This window comes from Micropterus salmoides, unplaced genomic scaffold (genome assembly GCF_014851395.1).
Source record: "Micropterus salmoides isolate LMB-PRFRI ecotype aquatic unplaced genomic scaffold, ASM1485139v1 Ms_hic_scaffold_15, whole genome shotgun sequence".
NCBI classification, from domain to species: Eukaryota; Metazoa; Chordata; class Actinopteri; order Centrarchiformes; family Centrarchidae; genus Micropterus; species Micropterus salmoides.
The window spans coordinates 31,228,102-31,254,162 of record NW_024040596.1 but is presented as its reverse complement, the minus strand read 5'-3'; the positions used below and the strand labels follow the sequence as shown (position 1 = coordinate 31,254,162).

The following is a 26,061-nucleotide window of genomic DNA, read 5'->3' as shown; positions in this document are numbered from 1 at the left end:
TGTATGTGACGCGCAGCACAAATCATTGGAAGAGAGACTGATCCTCACTGTTTGTGAGTTTCCAGAATCTATTACTGTTTACTAAATAGGATATCAACATTGTCTCCTGATCAAAGAGCAAAGAGCAACCCCACGGGGCCAAGCGACTACGTTGTGTATTTTAAGAACTTTCCTAAGACCGATATCTTCCCCAGTACTAATCAGCAGTATGCAGCTATCCACTTCGCTGTGGCATTTGATCGCTTGTCTAGCTTTTGTTTATCTACTTCTCCCACACGCTGCATCCAGCGTAGTCTGCTGAAGCCTCCGCTGCTTGTTTGGTTGGGGGATTTGTAGGCTGATCAACATCCCGCCCCTCCTGTGACCCATGGTTTGACTGAATGTGTACTCAGAGCCAGTGAGCAACGGACTTTCAAAATAATAATTAGAATAATAATAATAATAATAATAAAAACTGTGTTAACGTGCGATAAAATAATTTGTCTGCGATAAATTAATTAATGCTTTAACGTAATAATAACAACAACATGTTAATGTTCCCAGCTCTAAAAGGGAGAGCAAGATAGACTGGAGAATAAAAAGAAGATAAAGAAGAAATGAAAGTGGAGAGAAGAAAAGAAACAGTCACAGTAGAAGCAGCGGCAGAACGCTGGGTGAGTCAGTGGTCAAACAGCAAACTGCTAGTAAAGGTTAGACAGTTTGCACACTCTAAAGAGCAACTCGAGCTGTTAACGTGTGACAACATCCACATACATGAAAAAATAAAATAAAAAATATATATATACACACAATAGGGTTTGTGATTTAAATATTAGGAAAGTAACACATCAAGTTGTGGTAAAAGCAGTAACAGGAACATGAACAGCATCATCTAGAGCCCGACTGATTTATCGTTTCGCGGATATTAACGGCCGATATAAGCTACTTGCAGATATATCTGCATCAACGTTTATAACAGCTGATATATGACTATTAAAAAGAGAAACAGAGAGTCATAGATAGATAGATAGATAGATAGATAGATAGATAGATAGATAGATAGATAGATAGATAGATAGATAGATAGATAGATAGATAGATAGATAGATAGATAGATAGATAGATAGATAGATAGATAGATAGATAGATAGATAGATAGATAGATAGATAGATAGATAGATAGATAGATAGATAGATAGATAGATAGATAGATGTTATTTTTTATAGATTCTGTTTTGCAGGCCCCCACAATACATACACTATTTAATTTAATGTTCATTAGTAGTAGTACTAATATATTCAGATATATATCAGATATAAAATGTTTTCTGTAGTTTTATACATTTGACTCTTATATGTTGCTGCACTTAGTACTATTTATAATAATAACAAGGTTTCTTTTTGTACTGCATTATGTCACGGTATCTGGGTATGGTCTCAACATAACAAATGTTAGGGATAATCTTAGTTTATGTTATGCATTTCTTAAAATAAAGGGGGAAAAGAATATTGTCCGATATATCGGATTTTAAAATCCAAATATCAAAATCGGTATCGGACTTAAAAATCCCATGTTGGTCGGGCTCTAGTATCGTCCCCTCATCAAAACACTAGCGCACCCGGTGCTAGACACTACTAAAAACTTTCTTTTTGCAACAGATAGGTTGAACAAAACTGAAGGATCTGCACTGAATCAGAAACATTCAACATGTCCTCTTACTGAAACAATTTTTCAATGGCGCATGAACATTTTTTTCAAAAAGATTTTTAGTCCATTAAAGACGACCATCAATCCAACCCTGACAAATGAGTAAAAAGGATGTTTAATCAAACTATCAGAGGTATGACTCTGCCTGGCACCTACCCATCAACTGCTGGGGTGTACAGAGTAACTAGTCATATGTTATTAGGTTTCTGTGCGGCGTTAGCCAGCCACTCTGTTTGACCCTAATGGGTATGACTGCCAAACCAGAACATTTCTTTTTCTACTTGACAGGATTTCACCCTCTGTTTCAAAAGAAAAAAAAAAAACATATCTTACTGTCGGGGCATAGATTTTTCATGCCTTTTCATACCCATAACCATCCGCTCCCCGTCAACCAATCACACATTAGGATAGATCTGTGAGGAATGTTTAGTTGAAGACAAAAACTATACACCATGATGACAAGAGAACTAGTGGAAGTGAATACCATCATAGGTAGAGACACTATCGTCTTTGTCATCTGCACTGTCCACGCACACAATAAGGCAACAATGCTTTGTGATCCACAGCAACACTATCTGTGCTGAGTACAGGAAATGAGAATGCTGCAGTTTCAAAGGACGAAACAGAAACCTGAGTTTCTCTCTTTATCAGGAAGTTCAGATAAGAAAGTGCAGGTCTACTTGTTTACATAAGCCTGTGTCATGTGTTATGTTGCTTATGAGTACATGTGCCGATGTGCTTTATGGTGACGAGCACACCTGTGTGGTCAGTGATGTGCACGTGTCAGTGCTGCGCTCATGGCTGAGTCTTTTCACAATGCTGCTATTTTAATGGCGTGGATTTGAAAAGAACACTGATATATAGCATTTCAGTTTCCTGTTTTTCCTTCACCACACAAAAGCAAATCAGTAATTTACATTAATTCACTGTTTCAGACTTATACCACATAGACAGCAGTCCTGTAGTCAGTAGCTTACTAAAGAAAGGGATGGACTTGTGCTAAAATAGTGTGTGCCGGGCTCCTGGCCTTACCGAGGCCCAGCCGGCTGGGGCTGGTCTCACGGCTGCAGCCCTGGCTGCGCGGGATCTTGCTGCGCTTGTCTGCCGGCGTGGAGGAGGCCGACACCGTGGCTCGAGGGATCCGGCCGTAGCTGCCGTGCCCCAGCAGCTTGCCTGGGGAGCTGGAGCGACTGCCGGCTGTTGGGACAGAGTACATAAAACAAACACTAAAATATGCAGCATGGCTAGACTATACTGACAGTGGCTGAGACACCGGCTGGGAAAAGGCTAAGGGAGGGGTACAACCTTTAATAACATGTCCTGTATCAACAGACCCAATGCTGTTGGGACAGTGCAGCAACAGCAAAGTTAATCTGACACATTATAATGTCTTCTCCTACTTGTATTAATCTCAGCGTGGAGTATAAACCTATGTCAGGTATTTAACAGATTAAGTTATATTTGAATGAATGAATGCTATTTTAGTGACAACACAACAGTTGGAGGCAAACAGAACTTCACAAGAAATTAAAGTCTGAATGAACAAATACAGATGCTACAGTCTAGACACACACAGGATGAGGTGGGCTAGAACTGTGTTCTAACTAACTGTGCTGTGGGGAGACATTAACTGTGGCACCAGTCACCAGTGGGAACATACAACGCTTCAACAGTGAAAACAAAGGCCACAAAGACAACAAAATGTTTGACGGCAAACGTGTCCAACTCCATACGGCTTCTCAAACTGTGGGGGAAAAGTAAAAAAATAAAACGACACATGAGCTAAGCATGCTGCTACTGTAGGTGGTGAAACAAAAAGGAAAAGGCTAAAAGAAAGGGACAGCATGCAAATCTCTGTGCGCTAGGGGGGAGGTGCTTGGGGATGAAACGTCTGGCTTGTGACTGGATGAAGCTGAGGCCTTACCACTGATGGGATTGGCTGATCTGGATCCTGGGTGATGGAAGCAATAGGCAGGACAGGGTGGAGATCGAGAACGGTCAAAATGAGACAGAAGGGGTTGTGCTTATTGATTTTACCCAGCATGCACTCAGGACTGCTGTGACCATGTATGCTGTGTACTGATCACTGCCAGATCTCAAGAATATATAGATACCAACACACACACACACACACACACACACACACACACACACACACATATTTACAAACTTAAAACACAAGCACACATACTGTGGATACATGTAGGCACACTTGCACAAATACACAAGATTTGTGAGTGACTCGAAGTTTTTTCAGGTTGCTGTAGGGCATGAGAAACATCACATACACATACAAGAAACAGCAAAACATTTAGTATGATCTTAAAGCCAATGCAGACAAAGATCATACTGAAATATGAAAGTGACAGATAGGTATGCAGTACGCACATTCATACCTGTGTAACGCTGAATGTGTACTCTGATTTCAATACAACTTCACCATATGAGAGCATGTGTGGGGTGTATATACGTACGCTGGGACTGGGAGACAACTTTGGCTCGGCTGCGCCCCCTACTGTCCACCACTGAGGTACTGGCCCCGCCCACGCTGCCCGAGCTCTGTCTCCTTGTACGAACACGACCTGGACGACAAGGGAAGAAGCCAGAGGGGGGAGGGAAGAGAGGCAGTGGGAGTCAAATCCACTTGAATGACTGAAATTCACCCCAACCCTAGACAGAGATGCTGGAGACGACAAAGTCTGGGGAGACAGAATGAGGGGAAAGAGCCTCTCTGAAAACACACAGGAGGGAAACAGACAAATCTGGGTCCATTAGTGTTTGCAAATAATTCTCAGCGTTCATTTTAACCTGCTAGCTAAGACATGAACCACAGAAAAGCACCAGTTAAGTGACTTCAAAACCTGTGTCACATGCCACCTGTGTGCCTTTATGTGCTAAAACAAACCATAAGAAATATTGGCAAACTTTCTGACCCAGGTCTGGAGAAAGACACACAATCACTGAATGTCCTGTGAAGATGCCTATATGCTGTGCTTGAAAAAGAACCTGCAAACGTAATGAATACTGTGAGATTTTGAAAATATTCCCATCTTCACATTACTGACTTCCTACAATGAGTAGAATAACATTCTGTATCGGAAGTTAAGCGAATAAAACTTGTTTTTTGTCAACTAGCCCTCCTTATTCAAACCAATGGGTGCAGCTAGCTGCTTGCCAAAAGGCTAGTGAGAAATGCTAACGAGTTGTTTTTAAAGGTAGAAACATAAAACATTTTGCCCAAAATTGAGAGACTCACTGACAGCAGACACTGAATTTTGGTTAAACACAGATTACGAACATGTGCTGGCCAAAAATAAACATCATAAAATGTGAAGTGTGATAAAAACAATCACTGTGATGATGAGTGAGTCTGCGAGGCCATTGGAGGATTTCATAATAAGTTGGGGGACAAAGGCCATCTCACCTAGAGCGCCTAGTGTAACCGGTTACACAACGTGCCAGAAATAATAGTGTGTGTGATAACAAGAATTACACAGCAAGTTAAAAATAAGTCTCTGTGGGGAGAACATGTTGCTCTGGTATTACACTATGTCCCCTCCACTTTATCAAGATTTATAATACTGTGCCAAAGTCTGCCTGATCTTCTATTCAGTTTCATTTGCATTACCACAGACTCCATTGCTTTTCCCTACAGTGAAGCAGTGGGCAAGCTTCTTTTGTTCAGATCGTTCTAAACTGACAACTAGCTGATTTGATTTGTGGATGACTGACCACAAAAAAGGGATCTGTAGAATGAAACCTTACACAATACCACAAAACAGATGGTATGATTCTCATTCAGGTTTATGCTACATGGTACACACCACAGAACAGTCCAAGACCTTGACCAGATTTAGACCGTTTATTTCACTGTTAGAGTGGCGCATCAGTTTCTGTGGAGCAATAAAGAAACCAAGAAAGAAAGAAGAAAACAACCTCCTCTATCAACTAAACACAACCCTACAGTGTGAAACAGTAAGGTCGGACTTGATCGCTGTGTAAGTAACAGAGTTGATGGATACAGTTGTTAGGGTTACAGTCAGACGAGGAAATCATGCAGACAGTCCATGCAGAGATCCACATAAGTGACGACCACTTGGGAGGATAAAGAGAGGAAAAGAGGGCACAGATATAGGATGTAAACGAGTAGCCCCTGAGAGCTGACAAAAAAAAGACACACTCGTACATCTTCACTTTCCTGCGCTCTCTGTGAAATTTGCACACATACACACCCACCCACCCACACAAACACACACACACACACACACACATATCTTACCATCACTTTTACCAGGAGTGCCATCTTTTGGGCATTTAAGATAGGTGGTGCAGCAGCGAGTGGGAGGAGAGGTATAGAGGAAGACATTAGTAGCAATTGCAGCAGGAGCAGAAGTGAGTGGGTAAGCAAGGGGCCTCATCATCATTAGTAATGGACATTAAGGAGCTACGTTGACTCATTCGATAAGAACAAGCGAGGGAGAGAAGTTTCTGCATGGCAAAGAGATTACAGTAAATGTTATATCTGGTGGCAGGAAGTGGCTTAAACATTCCCCATTGGCTTAAAATGTTAGTGAAACCATTAAAAATTAATCGCACTAAGTCTCATCACAGCAATTTGTCAAGTGTCAACGTAGGATTTAAACAGTTCCTGCTGACAGAACAGTCTAATGACAGCCTCAGAAGTCATTAATAACTCCAGTCATGCCCATAAAAGCCAGTGACTACAGGAGAAAATGTTTTAATACCTCATGATGACGGGATCATTTAGCCTCCTGATAGATAGTGGCTCATTCCTGAGTACATATCTTCAAATGCAGTGTTTATTCTGAGGGTGTCTGTTCTTACGTAAGTCAGGGATAGCAAAATCATCGTAAGTTAGCTTAATTAATTCACAGTTTTTTAGACTAGCCTTTTGTCTTGCCTCCAGTTTGCACTATAACGTCTTTCTCCTTAAACTACCAGCATTGATTCTCTGAACACTTTATGTGCTAAATGACAGAAAGTTCTTTCTTCACAATAAAGTGAAGAACTGCCTTTAGAGGGTGAGGGGAGACGACTGATGGGTTACCTAGTGAGGCATAGGACCCTGGGGGGAGGGCAGCTGCAGTGCTGAACGGTGATGAGGCAGGAACTGTGGACAGACGTGACTTGGCACTGGAGGCGGCGTTTACATCGATGTCACTACGGGAGCGCTGGAGGGAACCCGGTGTAGTAGGCCCCCTGGTGCTCACCAGCTTACCTACAGTAGCACAGAAATTGAAAGTCACCTGAGTGAGGGAGTTTATTTTAAGTGCCTACTTAACTCTTTACTTTTCACTTCTACCAGAGTGCAAACCGACATCAGACTGTACAAGAACTGTGACAATAGCACAAGTCAGTTGTGAGTCAGTTAGGGCTCTAATCCCTGGTGGAACCACAAGAATTGTTTAGAATGGCCGTTATCAGCTCCGGCAGCCGTGCCCTGTGGAATCCAGCCGTAAGAAACTTAGATGCATTACTTCTCCACATCAACATGTGCACAGCTATGTACAAATGGGCATGTGCATATACATGCACAAATCATGCAAATGACCTAAATATTATACATACAGTATATGTCATGTATTATTACATACAGTATAACTTTTGAATGTCATTAACTCAGATTTCTAATTGTGTCATTATGATTTTAAATAGCTCTGTATCTGCAACTCTTTAGACTGATTTCTTTTGTTGCTGTAACATTGCTGCTGCATTTCCCAATAAAGTCTTCTCTTCTCTCATCTCAACTTATCTTAACTACAAAGCTGTAGAGAGTGCTGTTGGGGACAGTATGGATACAAGGTATTGATTTTAGGGAGCATTGGCAAGGTGAATGAAATGGGAACTTCAATCTGGTTTTCTCTTAACTGCTTTCTCTCTACTCTCTTCTCTACACTACTGCCTAACTTTCTATACTTGTCCCTTCTGGGAATCCAAGGGATTGAAAGCATATTAGGAAGTGGCTTACTCCTTGTTATGCTCCCTCCAATGACACTCTTCACAGACAATGGCCGGCTGGAAAAAACAAAACAGGAATAACAAGATACTTTTTAGACTTTATGTACATCACATTCTAACCCAAGTATCTGAGAAACTCCTTTAACAACAAATATTGTATCTAAGAATTAGAAATGACATATTTAAAATGCATGGACTCACTGTAATGGAGAGCATGTTAAATACAAATAATAATCAATGGGCCATGTACAGTATGTTACAGCTCAATGTGTGGTGATGCTGGATCTGAGAGTTCTATTCAACATGTTAGTTGCTGGACATCATTAGCATCCAACTGAAAACCACAGCCTACTGCGAGACAGGAAAAAGATCTTATGAAAAATGAGGTCACCTCTTCATGCCTGTGAGTATGAGGTCATTAATCAACATGATGGCTATTGATCCGAGAGTGTGCGTGCGTGTGGCTGTGTGTCAGAGCGCTCACCCATCTGCTGCCCATCTGATAATAATTACCAATGTTTTTACAATCATATTGAATCAGCCTTAGTGGTTTCCTCCAATCAATTACAGCAAATAGATGTGCAAAAGCTTCCAAAATATAGGAATATAATATAATGGAAGGTGGAGGATAGGACAGCAAAGAAGAACATATAACAGAGATTGGATCTCAGAACCAAGCAAAGCAGGAGAGTAAAGATGAACAAAGATGAACAAAGAGAACAGGGAGTGGAACACAATGTAGGAAAGGGTAAGGACAGAAGGCGGGGACACTAGAAGGACACCGCGGTTCTTACTTGAGACTCTCCTGGGAAGACGACGAGGAACGGTCAGACTGTGGTAGAGACACGATGCTGTCAGAGCTCTTCAGGTGAGACTGGAGGGCCTTCTGATAGGTGGACTCCAGCGCCTGGAACAGGTGCTCTGCCTCCCGGCTGTAGTGACCATGGAAACCCCAATAACACCTATAGGTGAGGGCAAGGAAGAACAGAAGATGAGATAAAGACAGACATTTTTTACTTTGCCACGGTAGAAACTGGTGAATACTTGGTTTTCTCATAAAACAGAGACATGACTAAGGTCAACGCACATTTTAAACGTAAGCCTGTCTGGGTGACACTTACTTTCTTGCGATGGAGCGGGCCTCAGAGTCAGCATCGTGTATGCCTTTTTTGATAGTCTCAGTCAGAACAGCTACATGTCTGGGATAGTAAGGGAACATGGTGAGGAGGACACAAGTAGTTAACCTAAGACCCAAGATCACATCAAGATAAAAGCAGGCGGACGACTCCTGTAAGCTTAGACCTCAAATGCTAAAAACTCCTGGAGTCTCTCTTTTTCTGTCTCTTCCAGTTTATTCCTCTGGTGGTCCACAGGCAATGTGGCCACCCACAGGGTTTTTCGCACGCTTTTTAAAGTCTCAGCTGAGGTTGTCATGGTTACAGAGATGGAAAGTCGCCTTGTCGCTGGGGGTCTTGATGATGACGGCTCTCTCAGGACTCATCAATTTAATGGGCCTCATCAGTGGTGCACCCAGCCAACGCTTAGCTAACTCAAATATTAGCAAACTCAAATGCCATCATGTGAGAGGAAGAAGAAGAAGAAGAAGAAGCATTACCTCCACCACACACACACGCACACACATTACATGCACACTTGCCTAGTGCTTTGGGGGTTTTGAAGGAAACAGCAAGAGCTTCAACTTACCTTTCCAGTGTATTAGTGTGCCACTCTTGTAACATGAGGTCAAGGAACTCATAACAGCGTCTGGAAAGGGGACACAGTTGAACACTGCTCAAGTACACAACTCCATGACACAGGATATTTAACATAGGAACAAAAACTATATCTGGAAAGGGTTACTAAGAGCTCTACAATCAAAAGAAGAAAGCTTTTGACCTGCAGCAACTGTATGAACAGATGCCCTGTTTTCATTAAGGTCCTCTTACCGTCTGACTGCTGCTGATTTGGAGGTGCAGTTACTGGTGATGATGGGGATGAGACGTGGGTAGTGTGTGTGCTGTAGGACAAAGACAAAAGTACGGTTTCATTATTTCCTAAATTTTCTTTCATTCTCACATGGTCTGGTGGAATACATGACAGTCCTGTAAATAAATTGTCTCCAGGAAGACTTTATTGATGAAAGAAATCATTTGCAGGGGGCCTGAGGATCTACCTCAACTCTGCCTTCCAGATGTCTTACCCTGAGGATGAGGCGGATGGCGGCCATCCCAGACGTGGCCATGACTTTGGCACTGTTGGGCACAAGGTTCAGCAGCGTGGGCATGACGCTCTCCGCTCCGTGGTCAAACTTGTTACCCAGCAATGATGACAAATGTCTGACAGAGGGAAGGACAGGGGGGGTCAGATGATCCATTCATGGTGATGCGTTATTGTTATCTGATAATACCAAGAGGACTGTGGCAGGCAGGTGTGTAGAAAGTACAGCCCATCCAACAATTATTTTATTTCACTTTCTACAGTTTATCTAGGGGTTGAGATGCAATATGTGTTTCCCACACACAGCTGCCGAGGTATATTTGGCAGCGCATTTTAGCAGTTTGCAGAGCAACACAGACAGATGCTATCTATTACGTTACAAGACACGGAGGATATTTTACAAACACGGACCAAGTAAAGCGACAGTGAACACACACAAAACATACTGCTGATGGAGCAAGACAGCAGCACAGACACATACAGGGTGAGAGAGACGCAGAAAGAGGCGGGGCACACCGCTATGTTTGCAGCGGAGGTGTAGGTATGTGTGAATGTGGGGAAAAGAGAACTGAAGGGAGAGGGAGCTTATACAAGTAGCCTAGGCTAGTGAGCAGACACTTCAATAAGGTGGAGAAAGAAGTTGGGACGCTAAAAAGAAATTACAATAATTATTGTGATATAATTATTTTAACTAACAATATAACAAATGTTTGATAAATTTTTTTTTTATTTTTTATTTTTATTCACTTGACTCACACATGAATTAGGACTTATTTTTTAATGAGATGTTTATTTTTTTGAGGAAAAGGACTGCAAAAAGCTTTTACTTCATTTTACTCATGCATATTTCTTGACAAAGATTTTATCATAATTGTTTTAAATGTTCTATGAAGGTTTGATTTGTGAAGTGATCCACTGTTTGGCATCAAGTGTTGACCATAATGAAGAGCTTAAATAATAATTAAGTAGGTTTCTTCAACTTTCAGGAGCAAAAATACTTTATTTAAACTCGAAAGAAATAACGATTTGATACTTATCGTGATATTTATCGATATCCAAAGATATGAAACTTTTTATCGTGATAACATTTTTGGCCATATCGTCCAGCCCTAGAAAGAAGTAGAATTAAAATGGTGAAATAAGAACTAGGTTATTATAAATAGAAATATAGCCCGATAACATCAACACTGATGCTGTATATATAGGTTGTATAGGTTAAAAAACTGAAGAAAAAGTCAGCTGGGGAATGTTTGTACAGGATCGAAAGGCAAACTGTGGTGGTGACATTACAAGAGATGACAGGATCCACGTAGCTGCTATTCAATCTATTTATCAACTTACTGCTCTTTCAGTGCATCTTTACTCTGTTCTACCTCATCAGGGTTGTATTAGAACTTTGGATGACGGATGTTTTTGGGTGGAAAGCATGCTGCTCGTTTCATACCCGAGCAGGGCTCATGTTCATTAGCTTAAGTATGTGGAAAGAAAATATTTTAGCAGCCGATTTTCCTGGCATAGGCTAATCAATCAGAGATTTCAGTTAATATCACTGCTGCCAATCAAAGCCATTAAAACTATCCTGGCAAGGAAAATGAATGAAAACAGAATGACTCTCCAATTAAAAACACAAGAGATTACCATTTTAGTAGGTTTTCAGTTTTCACTGTATTACGGTTGGGCTGTGCAAATAATAAATCAGTGATGACACGCCACAAACACAATCCAGTCCTTCTGCCGACAAAAGCTATGCTCTGTGCACTCACTAACACCTCATTTCTCACACAGCGATCTAAGACATGCAAAATCTGAAAATCGTGTCTAATAATTGCCCAACCCTACTTTGTACTTACCTGTGAATTATTGTTGGTATCAATAATACAATGTGCTGGAACTGGTTCAAACCATAAAGATTAGCCTAAATGGAAGCATAAGCTATAAAATATTATAGTATAATATTAATATTCAGGTAATGCACTTGTTCACTGCTATTTAGGAGTCAGATTTCCTTTTTTCTCTAAAATTCTCATTCTTCTATCTGTAGCATATCAATGCAATTTTGGAACACGCTGAGTTAGTGGGAATCACAGAAGTCATCTCTATTGCATCTTCACTGATTAAGGCTCATGTCTGAAACTTTGTGGACATGGTGAAGATCACAGTATCTCTATTTGGGAAAGGAATTTCTTAGGTTGTTTAAACTGAGGTTACCACATTAAAGCTACTGTAAAGTGGTTCTTGTGTCACAAACACGTTTAGAAATTTGGGTACTGGGCACGACAGAACATCCTCCTCATCTCACGCTCTTACCCTAGTGTGATGCAGGCCTCACGGACCACCTGTGAGCGCAGGTCTTTAGCGGACAATTTGAGGGGGGCCTCCAGGAGACGCAGCTGCTGAGGGAAACCTTCATACTCAATCGCCCCGGCTATCAAGAGAGAACGGACCTTCTTCAGCTGGAGAGCAACAAGAAAGAAGAGACATGTATCAGTTTTTCATCACTGGATACATTCACTCTCACCCTGTGTGAGTATGCATTTGGATTCTTACCGCAACCACTCGGTGCTCCCAGTCATGTTTGTCATCAGACAGCACTTCTCTGATCTTGGTCAGCTGGTCCTCTAGCTCTCTGTTAGAGTAGAACTGGACAAAGACAGGAGAGATTATATTATCATTAGAGTCTGTTTTTTCACAGTACTGCATATACTTTAAAGGCTGAGATTTGAGAGAGGCCAGCTAGCAATAGTCCATACAAGTGAGTATTTTCCAAGACTGTAAATCAATTGCTCATGTTAACTTGAAAAATGGTACCACACAGAAGCAATGAAAAGGACACAAAGTTGCAAACATTTGTCATAAATGGGGATAAATATGGGAAATTTGGAGAATTGTGACTCTGGGAGAGGACAATGAAAAACACAAGTATCCCATGAAAATCAGGAGTTTTAGCAATATGCTGGTGATAGAACTCATTGTAGCATGTTGAAGTAAATCATTATACTATTACTTACTTACTTACTTCGACAAGTCTTGCTGGGTTTAAATACTTATGGCCCATAGAAAAATGAATAGATAAGGATTAAGAGCCTTCTTCCATAGATTGTTGCTTGAGGACCGGATGACAATTTTTGCTGCAGATACTAACACAACAGTGGGCTGAACGGAGATGGCTCACATTTATCATCGGGACTAAAACCAAAACACTCCTAAACAGGGGCACAGGCTTTTATCTAGTTCACTATGGCAGATGGATGCTCACCCTGAGTCACGGTACAGTTCAAGTTTTCTCTACCTCCTAAAAGGAAGCTTTTCCTTGCCTATGTTGCTTGCGCAAGTAGTACTTGCGCATGGTGATAATTATTGGGTCTCTCTAAGCAAATACTATTTCGACATATATATATATGTGTGTGTGTGTATTATACATCTGCTCTAGTCCAATGGATTCAACCAAACTAAATGGATGTAGCCCATTTGGTTCCCTAGCACCTTGTTGACACGTGTTGTATTTGTGGTTTCACTCATGCTTGAGGTAGGCTGGTAGCATTAAGGACCTTGCCTAAGGGTTCGCCCGGATACCCCCGTCCTGACCGGGAATCGAACCCCCGATCACCTGGACCAAAATTAGTGGCATTAACTACTGAGCTATCCAGGAGCAGAAGAAGGCTGCAGTGATAGATGTGGCAATCCAAAGCGACAACAACATCTAGAAAAAGGAACACGAGAAGCTTGAGAAATACCAAAGGCTGAAAGAGGAGCTAGAAAAGATGTGGAAAGTAAGAGCAACACTGGTGCCAGTGGTGATCGGAGCACTGGGGACTGTGACCTCCAAACTGGGAGAGTGGCTACAGCAGATTCCAGGTAAAACATCAGAGGTCTCTGTCCAGAAGAGTGCAGTCCTAGGAACAGCTAAGACACTGCGCAGAACCCTCAAACTCAGGCCTCTGGTAGAGGACCCGAGCTTGAGGATGACACGCAGAAAGAGGAGCTTCTGTATTTTGGACGATACTATAAGTCACACTGTTTTTTTAAATACCCTGGTATACCGTAATACCTTGATACTGGCCAAGCCTAATTACTACAGCTGGGCCATGGCAGGGTCCTAAAGCAACAGAACCAAATGTAAAACTTGTGACATGCCATGTAAAAACAAATCGGTTTGCGTGAGCGGGTCTTGCATGAGGCCCAGTATCTGTTCAAATCCATCTTATGTTAGCGAAATACCTTCCCCGGCCACTCTGTCCTCTTGTGCTGCATTTTGTATTATCCAACGCTACCAAACAATACTTAGCTCAGCGTACCTGGACTGAGGGCACGTCTTCAAAGGCTTTGATGAAATCCTCTTCATCAACAGCACCGGCAGCTGCTTCTTTAGCTTTAAGAAAAAATGCACATGGTAGTATTAAGGAAACTGAGATTCAGCAGCACTTTAACCTGTCTAAAGAACAATCTAAGCAGCAGGGTAGGATTAGCTCTTGTGTTTCATTTCATACCTGTCAAGACATTACTAAACATTTTAGACATATAGTCACAGTTGTAGTATTGGCAAATACACTATTACTAATATTGAAAGTACTGCACAGATTATATGTTATAGCTGTGTGCCTCTGTGTGGACTGAAGCCCTTCCTCACCTGTGGCCTTAGCTGTGGTGGCCGAGCTGGGTCTCCTTACAGAGCTCACTACAGTCCTCCTGCCACTAGGGGGTGCTTTGGATGATGACGAGGAGGAGGATCGGCCTCCATCCACAGAGTCTTCATCCTCAAAGTTCTTATCTGTAACAACAGACGGGCAGAAAAAAAAATAAAATAGGAACATTTATAATGTAACAGTTGATTTAAACCAGGAAAGTGCCACATGTAAAGGTTTTTCACTGTGTGAGAGATCTTTGCCGTAAGGATCAATAAATCATTATTCCCTTATCATTCAGAGACACGTCGCTCCCCTCAGACGTGTTCTTCCTGGTTAGTAGGAGGGCCCATGGTGAAATGCATCATCACTCTCTTCTCACTAATCTGCCTACAGTAGGCCCTGAGTCATCTCTGCATTGTATGACCTCTGCCTGCCTCAACGGAGAGTGCAACGCTGTCAATCTGTCAGGTTGTGTGTATGTATGCATTCGACCTTTATCTATCCATCCATCTGACTTTAATCTGGTTTGGCAGCGGTGCATGGATACAAGGCCCCCTGTCACCTGCCCAACGTGACCATTCACACGAGGGATTATCCTGGGGCAGATATGACCGTGCTGGGTGGTTGCAGTCAGCTGAGGCATGGTGACAACGGGAATGTTTGCAGCTTAGGTCATTGTCTTGTTATAAAAGACATGTAGAGAAAATACAATGGATTTTAAAACATTTTCTCAATCCATTTGTCAGAAAGAATGTGTTCCTGTAGATAGGCTTCCAATAACCTGTTGTTTAGGACTGCCAACCCCTTACAGCTTCACATAAACATTGCTTTTATCGGTGGAGCTGAGTCAAAATAATTGAAATTAAGTGGGGGGAAAAATACACAGAACAATGGTCGATCTCATCCACAAAAAAGAGCTCCCGAAATGTCCCTGCTACAAACAGTATCATGACCATGACACTGCACGTATCACAGACAGAAAAGCACGATAACAAAGTGGAAGGCAACAGGTTGAGAGAGGAAAATAATGAAAAAGACGCACAGCCAGAGGAAGCGGATCAATGACAGAACAATGACAAAGACGAAACACCAAGAGTTATGGGATCAAAACCACGAGGGAAGAAAAGGGAGAGGGGGGAAAGGAGAGATAAAAGGCATAGTTCTTACGAGCGCAGATTTTCTTGCACATCAGTTTCTTCAGCATGTCTCTGCTGCACCGACTAACGCGCACTCTCTTTTTTGCCGGGCATCTCTGTAGACAGGGCGTGTGTGCGTGTGTGCGTATCCGTGTGCGCTCTGCATGTGCCTCTGCTGCACGCTGGGCTATGACAAAGTGCCAGACTAACCACCCCTTAAGCCTTCCTCTCCGAGTTCAGTTATCAATGTGTGTGTGTTGATGCACGGGTGTGTGTGTGTGTGTGTGTGTGTGTGTGTGTGTGTGTGTGTGTGTGTGTGTGTGTGTCTCACAGTATCATCACTGATGATGCTGACGGACTGTAGAGACTCTCATGGGGAAAAGAGGGAGGGGTCTATTGTTGTGAGATCACCTGTTTTGAGTACATATACTCGTCCAACACAACAGCAACCCCAGAATATCATTACTGTGTTTTAAACAAATATTTGTTTGTGGTTTTCAATTGAATATTGTACAATTATATCTGAAGTTATTTAGCATTATTTCTATTTTTAAAGCCATGTGACCAGTCGCTAAAGGCATGACCAGTGTCTGAATGACCAACTGACCCTCCCTTCCATTTATACGGCCCAGCAGTTGTGCTAGTAGGGCTGAAAGTAGAAAACAAGGACCTCAAGCCCCTGTACTCCCACACGCGTTTCCTTAGGTGGAGCTGGGAATAAAGTGATGTCACCTCATGCACTAATAACAATGTGTGTTTTCTAAAACTCAATATGCACAGTGGTCTAATCAGGCAACTTAAGGGACAACACCTGCATGGGTAAACTATGGCTGTCAACGCAAAGAGTAGACTTTTTTTATATGTTGATGTTCTGCTTACTTTTTCGCTAAAAAAAGCTAAACAGAACATCATAAAAACAAATTAAAGCCAAGACTGCAAACTAGCTGTATACAAGACACGTTGGTACAACAAATACACAGCTTGACATGCAATTTTCACAAATGAGACTGCCAAGCTTGAAGCACCATTTAACCTCAAACTGCCTAACAGAGTGGTTGCTTGCAGGACAAGCGCAGGTCGATGGATGCAAAAGCCAGCTGGCCTCACAAGCCTACAGTATGTCCTGTCAAGAACCAGCTGATAAGACCACTTATATTTAAAAATATATATATAATAACCTAAAGAACATGAGGAATTATGTTTAACTCGCAGCCACAGTGTTTTTGAAAGAGTCCAGACATAAAGGCTGGCTTTGCTGACTGCCCTTCATTTTGTTAATGGCAATGACATAAAAGAAATTATCCAGACCCAAAAACTGCAAAGAAGAGCATGCATATATATATATATATATCTCTGCATAAAGGCTAATAGCTTGAGTACCTTAACAGAAAGCACAGCGCCCTGCCATACTTAGAAAGGTATTGATTAAAGCTGTTAGAGGAGTCACCAATGCTGAAACAACTGTCGAGAAGATTTATCCGTGTGTCAGGGGAGCAATTACAGCTGAATGCTATATGCAAAGGGAATTTAAACGCAGCGCAGTGTGAGGTAACTGGTGACAGCAGAACTGGTCCCACAAGCCTCCTGACATCACCTCTGCCTTCCTGAAGATCACTGATAACTGGTCAACATGTGTCAAGTCAGCAGCTTATCGTGTCATGTCTTCTTTGGCACGTACATGAAAATATAACAGCCTTGACTTGTAACAGTCAGACTCCACCACTGACCACACCCCTTTCCATGCACATAGGTGTCTAATAAACCAGACACACAGGAAGTACTCAACAAATGAGAAGCCGGAAAAGATAAGGATGGCACAGAAAGGAAAGACAGTATTACAGCTATCAACATCCATTTGAGGGAACATGACCCCATGAACAGCATTAATATTCTATGGTACTACTGACAGTCACTTTACTTAACTTATTCTGTAAAAGTTGACCGAGTTCTTTTTTGGCAATGTTTCACACATACTTACAGACTTGAGAGAAGCACCGTCTACCGTTAGCCTTTGGGCAGCTGAGAATATTCGATTGATTTATTCTCTTGATATACAATCAGATATGAATATCTGTTTTGGGCTGAACTACCAAGCTAAATACCTGACAAATAAATGTACTTCATGACATCGATTCAAAAATATTATAAAACTGCAATAATGCCTTATAACACTGCAAAACCCTTTTATTTAACAAACAAAGACAAAGTTGTCGGATGTGAAATGCATTTTAACACAAGATGACATGCAAGTATAAAATACAGTCTAAACTATCTGATCAGGTCAAAGAGGTGATACCTTTAGTACAGTTTTTGAGTGGTATGGGCTAATTTGGGTTTGTACTGATAAAAGCACTGGTGTGCGACACCTTGCCCTATGCATTTCAGTTCGAGTTACCTACCGATGAAATATAAACACATCCCGAGAAAAATGTTACCTTGCATTCTAGACATTTTTCAAGGATTCACTCCAACATCAATGCTTTGCCTCCCCCATGTTAAGGCTTGCTTCTAGACTCTCCACTATGCTCAGATGTTATAGTAGTCAGAGGGAGAAATCCAAAATGGCAGAAATATTATCTTCTCTACCACATCCAGTGCTAAATTAAGGATGCAAAGGGTTGCACATTGCATTCCATGCATTGCACTTTGCAAACTGACAATATACAATTGTGTGAAAGTTTCTGAGGAGATTATTTCTTCAAGTGCACATGTAAGGAAGCAGTTAAGGCACTGCCTGCAGAAAACTGACCTCCTGGATTCTACCTCTGTTATGTTGTCAAAGAATGTATCAAGCAAGACGATGGAAGAAACCACCACCACTAGTAAAACACATTTCTGGTCAGGCGCCTTTCAGGACCAAGCATGTGCTACCTTATATGTGCACTAGGTGTCAGGATATACTGTGAACTGCAACACACTCTATTACATTCAATACTCAAAGTTGCTGAAGCTGCATATGCCAGTAATCTGTCTCTGAACCGCAGATTTATATAATAGGGAGGATTTTCTCTCTCCTCGCTGCGCTCTTTAGAAAAATAATAAAAGCCCAAAGGCATGAGGGATTAAGAGAAAGTTCTGGAAAGTAAAGTTCTTAGAATGGAGGGCTGCGAGGTTGAAAGAGACAAAGGGGTTCTCTATCATACCCTCTCCCTTTTCTGGCTTCACCTCTTCCTCTTTGAACCTCCTCTATACCCAAAGTTTTCCTATCCCCTTATCTCTCTCTCTCTCTGTCATTCTACATCATCATTTTTTCTTTAGCCCTGTCTCAGGCCCAATCCTTCCATCCTCTCCTGGTTCCCCCTGTAGGGCATTCCACCAGGCTCCAGGCCTTGCCCGTCACACAGGCCGTGGTTTAGCCACAGCCTCTGAGGTTACATAAGAGACACAAGACTGGTGATCAGTGTTATGTCATAATAAAGATGTCTTGTTTTGCTGACAAACCAGAGAGGCTGCTGGCAGGGCAGAAAATAACAGTCTGGCTACAAATTATAGATTTATAAAATCAAATATTTATCAAGTACTTTTCCTTGTAATGTCTCAACTACACCATGAGTTCTGCTCCCTCATAAACCTTGCCTCTACCCGTTTAATCCAGACAGGATTTCAGTCTGTCAGATATCTACACCTGGCAGGCGAGGAGCTTGCTCCATTACCAAAGGGAGCTCTGACTGTATAGTGTGGCTGCTGAAGAGGGTTTGTGTATTGTTATATGTTATTTGCTCTTCACCTCGACGCAGTAAGGAAAAACATATTACTGAGATCAGTCTAAGGATGACTTATAAAACCTTTATTCTCTGGTCTTTGGTTTTATAAGAGAGGTAATAATGTTGTAATGTGACACTTTTCTGATCTCAGTCAGCTAAAGAACACTTTTTGCTTGCCCTCATTCCTCATGAGTCTAACCAGGTAACACCTAAAACTCCCCTAAAGGAAATATATCAGAAGGTAGGCTTTGATTCTTTCACCTGTGTCAGAAAATGCTGATTGATCCACTGAAGTTGAAGTTTGACCTGTTCTGACAAGCACTGTTCTGAAGCCTCAAAAGCCCCAGTCATTAAAATGCAAACTGGGCTGTCTGCATGACTAAAATAGAGATAGGCAAGAACAGATTTCACGAGGAAATGCTGAATGTCTCTGCAGAGCACCCATACAAGTGAGAGGTGAAAGTTCTCAGTACTTTTGCTGATTGGTCAATGAATTTGCTGGGATGTGGAGGAAAGATCGCAGCAGAGGGAGCAAAAACAATCAACACTGTGTCAAAGGTGTCCACCAACAGCCTTGTGGGTCTGCCGATCTAAAACTAAACTGGATGTTGACTATCACAACAGACTAATGCGTAGCACTGCCAATTCTTAATATGGTGTCCTATATTCAGCAGCAACACTGATGAAACCACAGATACAACTAACGATTCTTTTCATTTGTCTTTTAGGGCGCGTTCACACCTGTAGTTCGGTTCATTTGGTCAGGATCAAGTGAAAAAATTATACACTGTTGCATTTCAGTTCTGGTTCACACTGATGTTTTACAAAGGAACCAGAGGAGTAACCACGGTTACACAGACGTACAGGTAACTTGTTGACTGGACAGCTTTGGCGACTGTCACCCTGCATCAACAGGACCCACGTGGGGAAATCAAACTCCGGTAACTGACAGAAGTTTGTGCAGCACTTTAACGCTTCTGATCTGTATTGCAAAGAGCTCATGAAGTAATCTTTTATTATAAGCATGATTGGTAATGCTAGACAGCAGATCGACCACATAGCCTATTATGAATAATAACATAAAAACAGGACATGTACAGTAATAATTCGGGGCTTATTCGCCTGTAGTATACTGTGGAATCGCTGTCACCCATTTTTTTGGACTTAATAAACTGACAGGGTAAACGGAATACTACTTGCCCTCTTTTTTAAACAGATTTTAACCTTTTAATCAGGGAAATACCCCCGTGTCAAGTAGGCTATACCTTATAAAATGATTTTCATAAACATAGCGGCTTATACAGATCAATTATAAGATCGCTGAACACATGTTGCTGTCAGCAGATGAATTTATTGGTGGTTTAGCTTTGGAAATAATGCTCATATCACATCTCTGCTAACATAAATCCTGTGTTTGGTTCGTTTGCTTTCATACCACAAGCGAACCACACCGGAGTTCGTTTGAAATCGTACCGCGCTCGTTTGGTCCGCTTTTGGTGCGCAAACAAACCGCACCAAGGGGGAAAACGAACTCTAGTGCGATTCAACCGAACTAAACGAGCAGGTGTGAAAGCACCCTTAGTCTACAGAAAGTCACAACATCCTCAAAATGTCTTCAAATAGCTTGTTTTCCCCGTGACATTCAGTTGTTAACGACAAAAAAAATTCTGAGAAGCTGGAACCAGAGAATGTTTGGCATTTGTACTTGATAAATGACTTATCAAAATTGCTTCAATCAACTAATTGTTCAGCACTAGATAAACGCATGTATATCTAGCTGTTCCGTTGAGTTTTGTAAGAGACAACAGTGTGAAAATACCAACATTATCTTCCCACAGTCTTATCATGCAACATCAGCCTGCATATGAAACATGAAAGAATGATCTTCAAAATACAATGTTTCAGATATACAAGGGAAAAATGACCATTCAGTGTGGGAGTGCTGTTTTCACAGCACACAGACAGAACAGAAGCAAATCACTGTGGCCTTTCTTGTTCTGAGGACAAAGAGCCGGCTGTCACACCCAGACTTTACAATCAACTGACGAAATGAGGCAGAGAAGTCTTATTGACTTTCACAGTGGCCATGTCAGGCCACCAGGCTCTTATTCAGAACAACAAACCGCTGACTAAGCCGATTCCTACACCATATGTGAATTAAATGAAACCAGGTTGGATTTAGCCTGCTGCTTTTTACCAGAACGATATTAAAACAAATTACTACTCTATCAGAATGCTGGCCCTTTTTGGTTCAGACTTTGATAAAATCTGGGTTTGGACAGCCATGAGCCAGGCTTGTGTATCTGCTGTCACTGCCAACATTCAGGATTCTCAGCTCCTCTTAAAAGCTTAAATATTACTGAGATCTTTATTTGGGGTGTGTTAGTGTTGTGTTATTGCTGAGGGAAAAGAGCTGTACCTGCCTCAATAAGATGGAATATGTTCCCTGCAAAACAAGGCAGCATTGTACTCACATAATTCTCATGGTGTTTATTTTCCACCATACCACCACAAATGGGGAGGACTGGCATTGTGAGTGCCATTAAATGAAAATCTGTCATTTTATCACAGACACCTGCTGACAAACAACATGGCCTGAAGGCAGTGTTACGGGCTGCTAAAAAGAAAGACAGCGGACAGAAAAACTGTGTACAAATACCTGCACACCCTAACTCTCAGTCACTGAGGCAGCTTTTTCGAGGCGACCTGTACAGATAGTCAGAGCAGTTGGCATAGATGACCCCAGCCTGTGTTTTGGCAGGGGGTCAAATTGCTACAGCGTTCTCTTATGGTGGCCCTCAAAGACCCCCTTTAATCCTCACTTGCCCATTTCACTTGGCAGAGAGTGTAACGAAGACAATCACATCATTCAGTAGGTTGGCCACAGTTTATACTCTGTCTCTCTCCATCTCGCTCTCTCTCTCAACTGTGCATTGACTATTAAAAGCAAAGCATCTCTGAGAAAGAGTTTCAGAGACATCTTACACTTTACTAGTGGTGCTACTGAGGTGGTTAACAATGAAAACCATGCTGATGGTATTAAAGGATAAGACTTGATACAGTATATTTTGGTTATCTCTCGCCTCGACTAGTGCAATGCCCTCCTAGCAGGTCTTCCAGCTTGTGCGGTGAAACACATCAAATGGTTCAGAACGCAGCAGTGCGTCTGGTTGTTGATCAGCCAAAAAGGACTCCTGTCACTCCATTACTCAGTGACCTCCACTGGCTCCCCGTGGCCTCCAGAATCAGATTCAAGTCACTAATGCTGCATACAGAGTGACTACTGGGTCTGCACCCATCTACCTAAACTCCATAATACAAACTTACGTTCCTTCTCGGCCGCTACGCTCCTCAACAACGCCGCCTGGCTCTGCCATCCCTTCACACAAAGCAATCTCAGTCCCAGCTGTTTTCATCTGTGACACCATGATGGTGGAACGAGCTACCACACGCCATCAGAGCAGGGGCGTCCCTCTCTAACTTCAAGAAGCTCTTGAAAACTCATCTCTTCAGAGAACACTTCCTCTTAGAACATCTCTAACTCCTAACCTCTAACATGCACTTCCTGTGCTCTTCTTCTATCCCCTACAATTGTCTTGTATTGATTGCACTTTTTGTTAACTCTTACTTCCTTCCCTAAGTATTAACCCCATTGATGTGATATGTACTGTGAGCTCTTACTAGTATGTATTGTCATGCTGATGCTTGTATGTTGTTCCTCAAATGTAAGTCGCTTTGGATAAAAGTGTCTGCCAAATGAGTAAATGTAAATGTATTTTTGTTATTGTCACCCAATGCCATGAGAAGACCCGAACCAACAATATCGTGTGTGTATCCAAAGCCTGATATCTTCCTCTGTGGCACAGAGCTCCATTGTTGTCCAAAAAACTATTAAAAGGCACATCAATGAGCCTCACTGTTGCACTGGCTGACATGCAAGAACCCAATGAATTTGGAGCTGGGTGCCAGAGAGACGGTAGGGAAGTTGGAAAGTATTGAAAGACAGAAAAACAGATAAATGGTTTGGTGTTTTCATGACATTTCCTGAATAAGAAAACATTTGAATAGCTCAAGCCTTTAGTATCAATTTATATAAAGTATCTAGGATTTAAGAATAGTTTTAGCATCAATTTCATCACTGATATGCAACTCTGAGCAGTAATTTACTGCTTCACTCTTAACAATAAAATCTGAATGCTTCACAAACAATACAATACACACAGTTTAAAAATACCAAATATGGTCCTTCTTCAGTGGTTTAAACCTCCTCCACACTATGCAGCAGATAGACCGGCACAAGCACACACAATCCATACACGCAGGAGAAAACATGGTAAGCTCTTTGCAAAGCAGTGCATTTATTCGGTGTGTGTGTGTGTGTGTGTGTGTGTGTGTGTGTGTGTGTGTGTGTGTGTGTGTGTGTGTGTGTGTGTGTGTGTTTGCGGTGATCAAAGGGTCTCCTTAAAATAAGCATTCCTTTTTCAGCATTCCTTCCCTCCCACCCACTGGTGTTAACCATTTCCTACATGGTGCAACACATAATACTACACACACACTCTTGCATGCACACTCTGTACTCAAACACCCACGCAGACACAGCGGCACTTGTGTCATCGCCAATCCATGAGACCAGCAAGCCAAGCTGACACGTGAATCAGTCTGATGATCTGTTCACCTCCACAGCTCTAAGAAGTCCAAGAGAAAAGAACCTGCAGTAAATAAAGTGGTTGGAGGGGTGTGCCACTTGGTGCCAGAAAGTTAAAATTACAGTTAAGTCAATTCAACTGGTTCTTCACATAATGTTACTGTAACAGCAAAGCACGAGGTCCGAGGATGCTGAGGGCACCTCATGCACACATGCGCGCACACGCACACACAAAGACCTTAGGAATTAAGCCAGTTACAAAGGCATTCAGCGATTGGGTTAAGGAAACTGAGGACCTTCTGGCAGACGACAGTCCACCCATATTCAGTTTTCCCTGTTTTAGGGCAGTCTTCTCTGTGGGTATAAATACTGCTTCTATTTGCGGCTTCAGTTTGCATTATGCATCCTTCTGCTATAAATGGGCCAATACAGAACCTGGCAGACCAGGACAGAAAATCTAACAATGACAATCCCACTACAATAAAACAGAAGCCAGTTCCAGTAATGTGATATTTAAGAGAAACAGCTCAATTAGGCAGACTTTCCAGAGTGGGCATCTCTATTGTTGGTGGTCAACACATGTGATATTGTTTGTCTTTGCACACTACAGAACCTGCAGAGCTACCAATGTTCATTGATGGGGAATTCAATCTAAAATGTGTCACAGTCTCATTATCAGGTGCCATTTTTTTTTTTATTAAAAAAGGCAAAACTTCACTGATTTCAGCTGGTAAAATGTGAACATTCTCTTGCCTTTTCTGTGACAATGAAGTAGTTATCTTTGGATTTTGCACTGTTGGCCAGACAAAACACGATATCTGAAAACGTCACCATGACCTCTGGGAACTTGTGATTATTTGCTGATATTTTACAGACCAAACGGATCCAGAACAGAAAATACTTGTTAGTCACAGCAGCCCTAGTGGAACCACAAACCAGTACTGTGGCCTACATTCTGGTCAGTACATTTCAGCTTACTACTCAGATGCATTAAGGACGCAAACCAGAATGCATGTTCTTCCACATTCCTATTTATTAATTTAACTGTTCAATTCCTTTCGATACTACTGATGCCAGAATGAATAAGTCATCTAATAAATGCTCTGATCAGTGTTCTGCATCAGCCAATCAACCTAATGAAGTACTTGATATCCAGATTTAGAGACTGCAATCTGTGCACTTTTAATTTGAGCGTTTTAGCTGTACTGTATTATTCTAAGAAGCTTACAAGGAGAGCAATTCATTGCAAGAATAATCTTAGAATGCTGCTAATTACAACAGATTCAGCTCTACAGACAGCAAATTTGAGGCTCAGTGATTGCTGATAACAGATGCTGCAAAACTCAGCAAGATGAGTCCAGACACATTTTCTGTAAACATCAGAGACACTGGAAGTAATGCGGAAAGACCAGTCCGACGCTTGTAGTGAAGTGAATACCTTGTTACACTATATAAGGCAGTAGAAGGCAAAAGTAGTCCAGTATAACTGAACAACAAGTAATCTGAAATGAACCAGATTACATTTAGGGAGGAGGGCTTTAAGCAAGCTGTCGCTCAAGGCGCTGACAGGAAACTGCAGGCAAGACTGTGTCCATGAAATGTAACATTACAGTCCTGTGCTGTGACGACTGCAGCAAAAACCACCACCATTCACTGAATTCACTTACAGAGACACAGGCCCCTATGACCAGAAACATCAATGAGAGAATACTGTTTGTAGCAGAAAGAAAGAAAGAAAACAAAAAAATAAATTACATAAGAGTTGAAACTGTTATTTTCTCCTTATCCAACAGCCCTCTATCGCCGCTCCACATGCGCACACAAACAGTCACTAGGGAGATAATCTACGTGCCATTCAAATCTGTATTATACATGTGTGTGTGATGTGACCTTAGCAAAGACAAAACTCAAGTCTTACCTTCTCCAGCTGTCATGGTGCAAAGCCTCAGCAAACCTCAGCACTGAAGACGAATGCTGCTACACAGCTGATTACTCAGCGCTCTCTCTCTCTGCCATTTATCTCTCGCCCACTGTTTACCTCTCAGTGGTGCTACCGAAATGGCTGCTT

General features: G+C 41.8%; 1 protein-coding gene across 29 annotated transcripts in view; it reads right to left on the bottom strand.

Annotated features, from left to right (window-relative positions):
- clasp1a (cytoplasmic linker associated protein 1a) overlaps positions 1–26,061 on the bottom strand; it is a 90,804-nt gene that overhangs the window by 24,308 nt on the left and 40,435 nt on the right. For 22 of the 29 annotated variants that reach the window (XM_038719644.1, XM_038719650.1, XM_038719648.1 and 19 more), the window contains exons 9-22: positions 14,511–14,651; positions 14,179–14,252; positions 12,431–12,523; positions 12,191–12,336; positions 9,867–10,002; positions 9,613–9,683; positions 9,371–9,430; positions 8,788–8,865; positions 8,461–8,628; positions 7,677–7,723; positions 6,756–6,926; positions 5,967–5,990; positions 4,162–4,269; positions 2,720–2,884 (exon numbers count right to left, since the gene is read on the bottom strand). In XM_038719644.1, the coding sequence (XP_038575572.1) occupies positions 2,720–2,884; positions 4,162–4,269; positions 5,967–5,990; positions 6,756–6,926; positions 7,677–7,723; positions 8,461–8,628; positions 8,788–8,865; positions 9,371–9,430; positions 9,613–9,683; positions 9,867–10,002; positions 12,191–12,336; positions 12,431–12,523; positions 14,179–14,252; positions 14,511–14,651 (1,482 nt within the window). Of the gene's footprint in view, positions 1–2,719; positions 2,885–4,161; positions 4,270–5,966; positions 5,991–6,755; positions 6,927–7,676; positions 7,724–8,460; positions 8,629–8,787; positions 8,866–9,370; positions 9,431–9,612; positions 9,684–9,866; positions 10,003–12,190; positions 12,337–12,430; positions 12,524–14,178; positions 14,253–14,510; positions 14,652–25,911; positions 26,043–26,061 lie in introns of those variants that run through there. The other 7 variants (XM_038719646.1, XM_038719651.1, XM_038719672.1 and 4 more) reach the window with 2 other exon arrangements.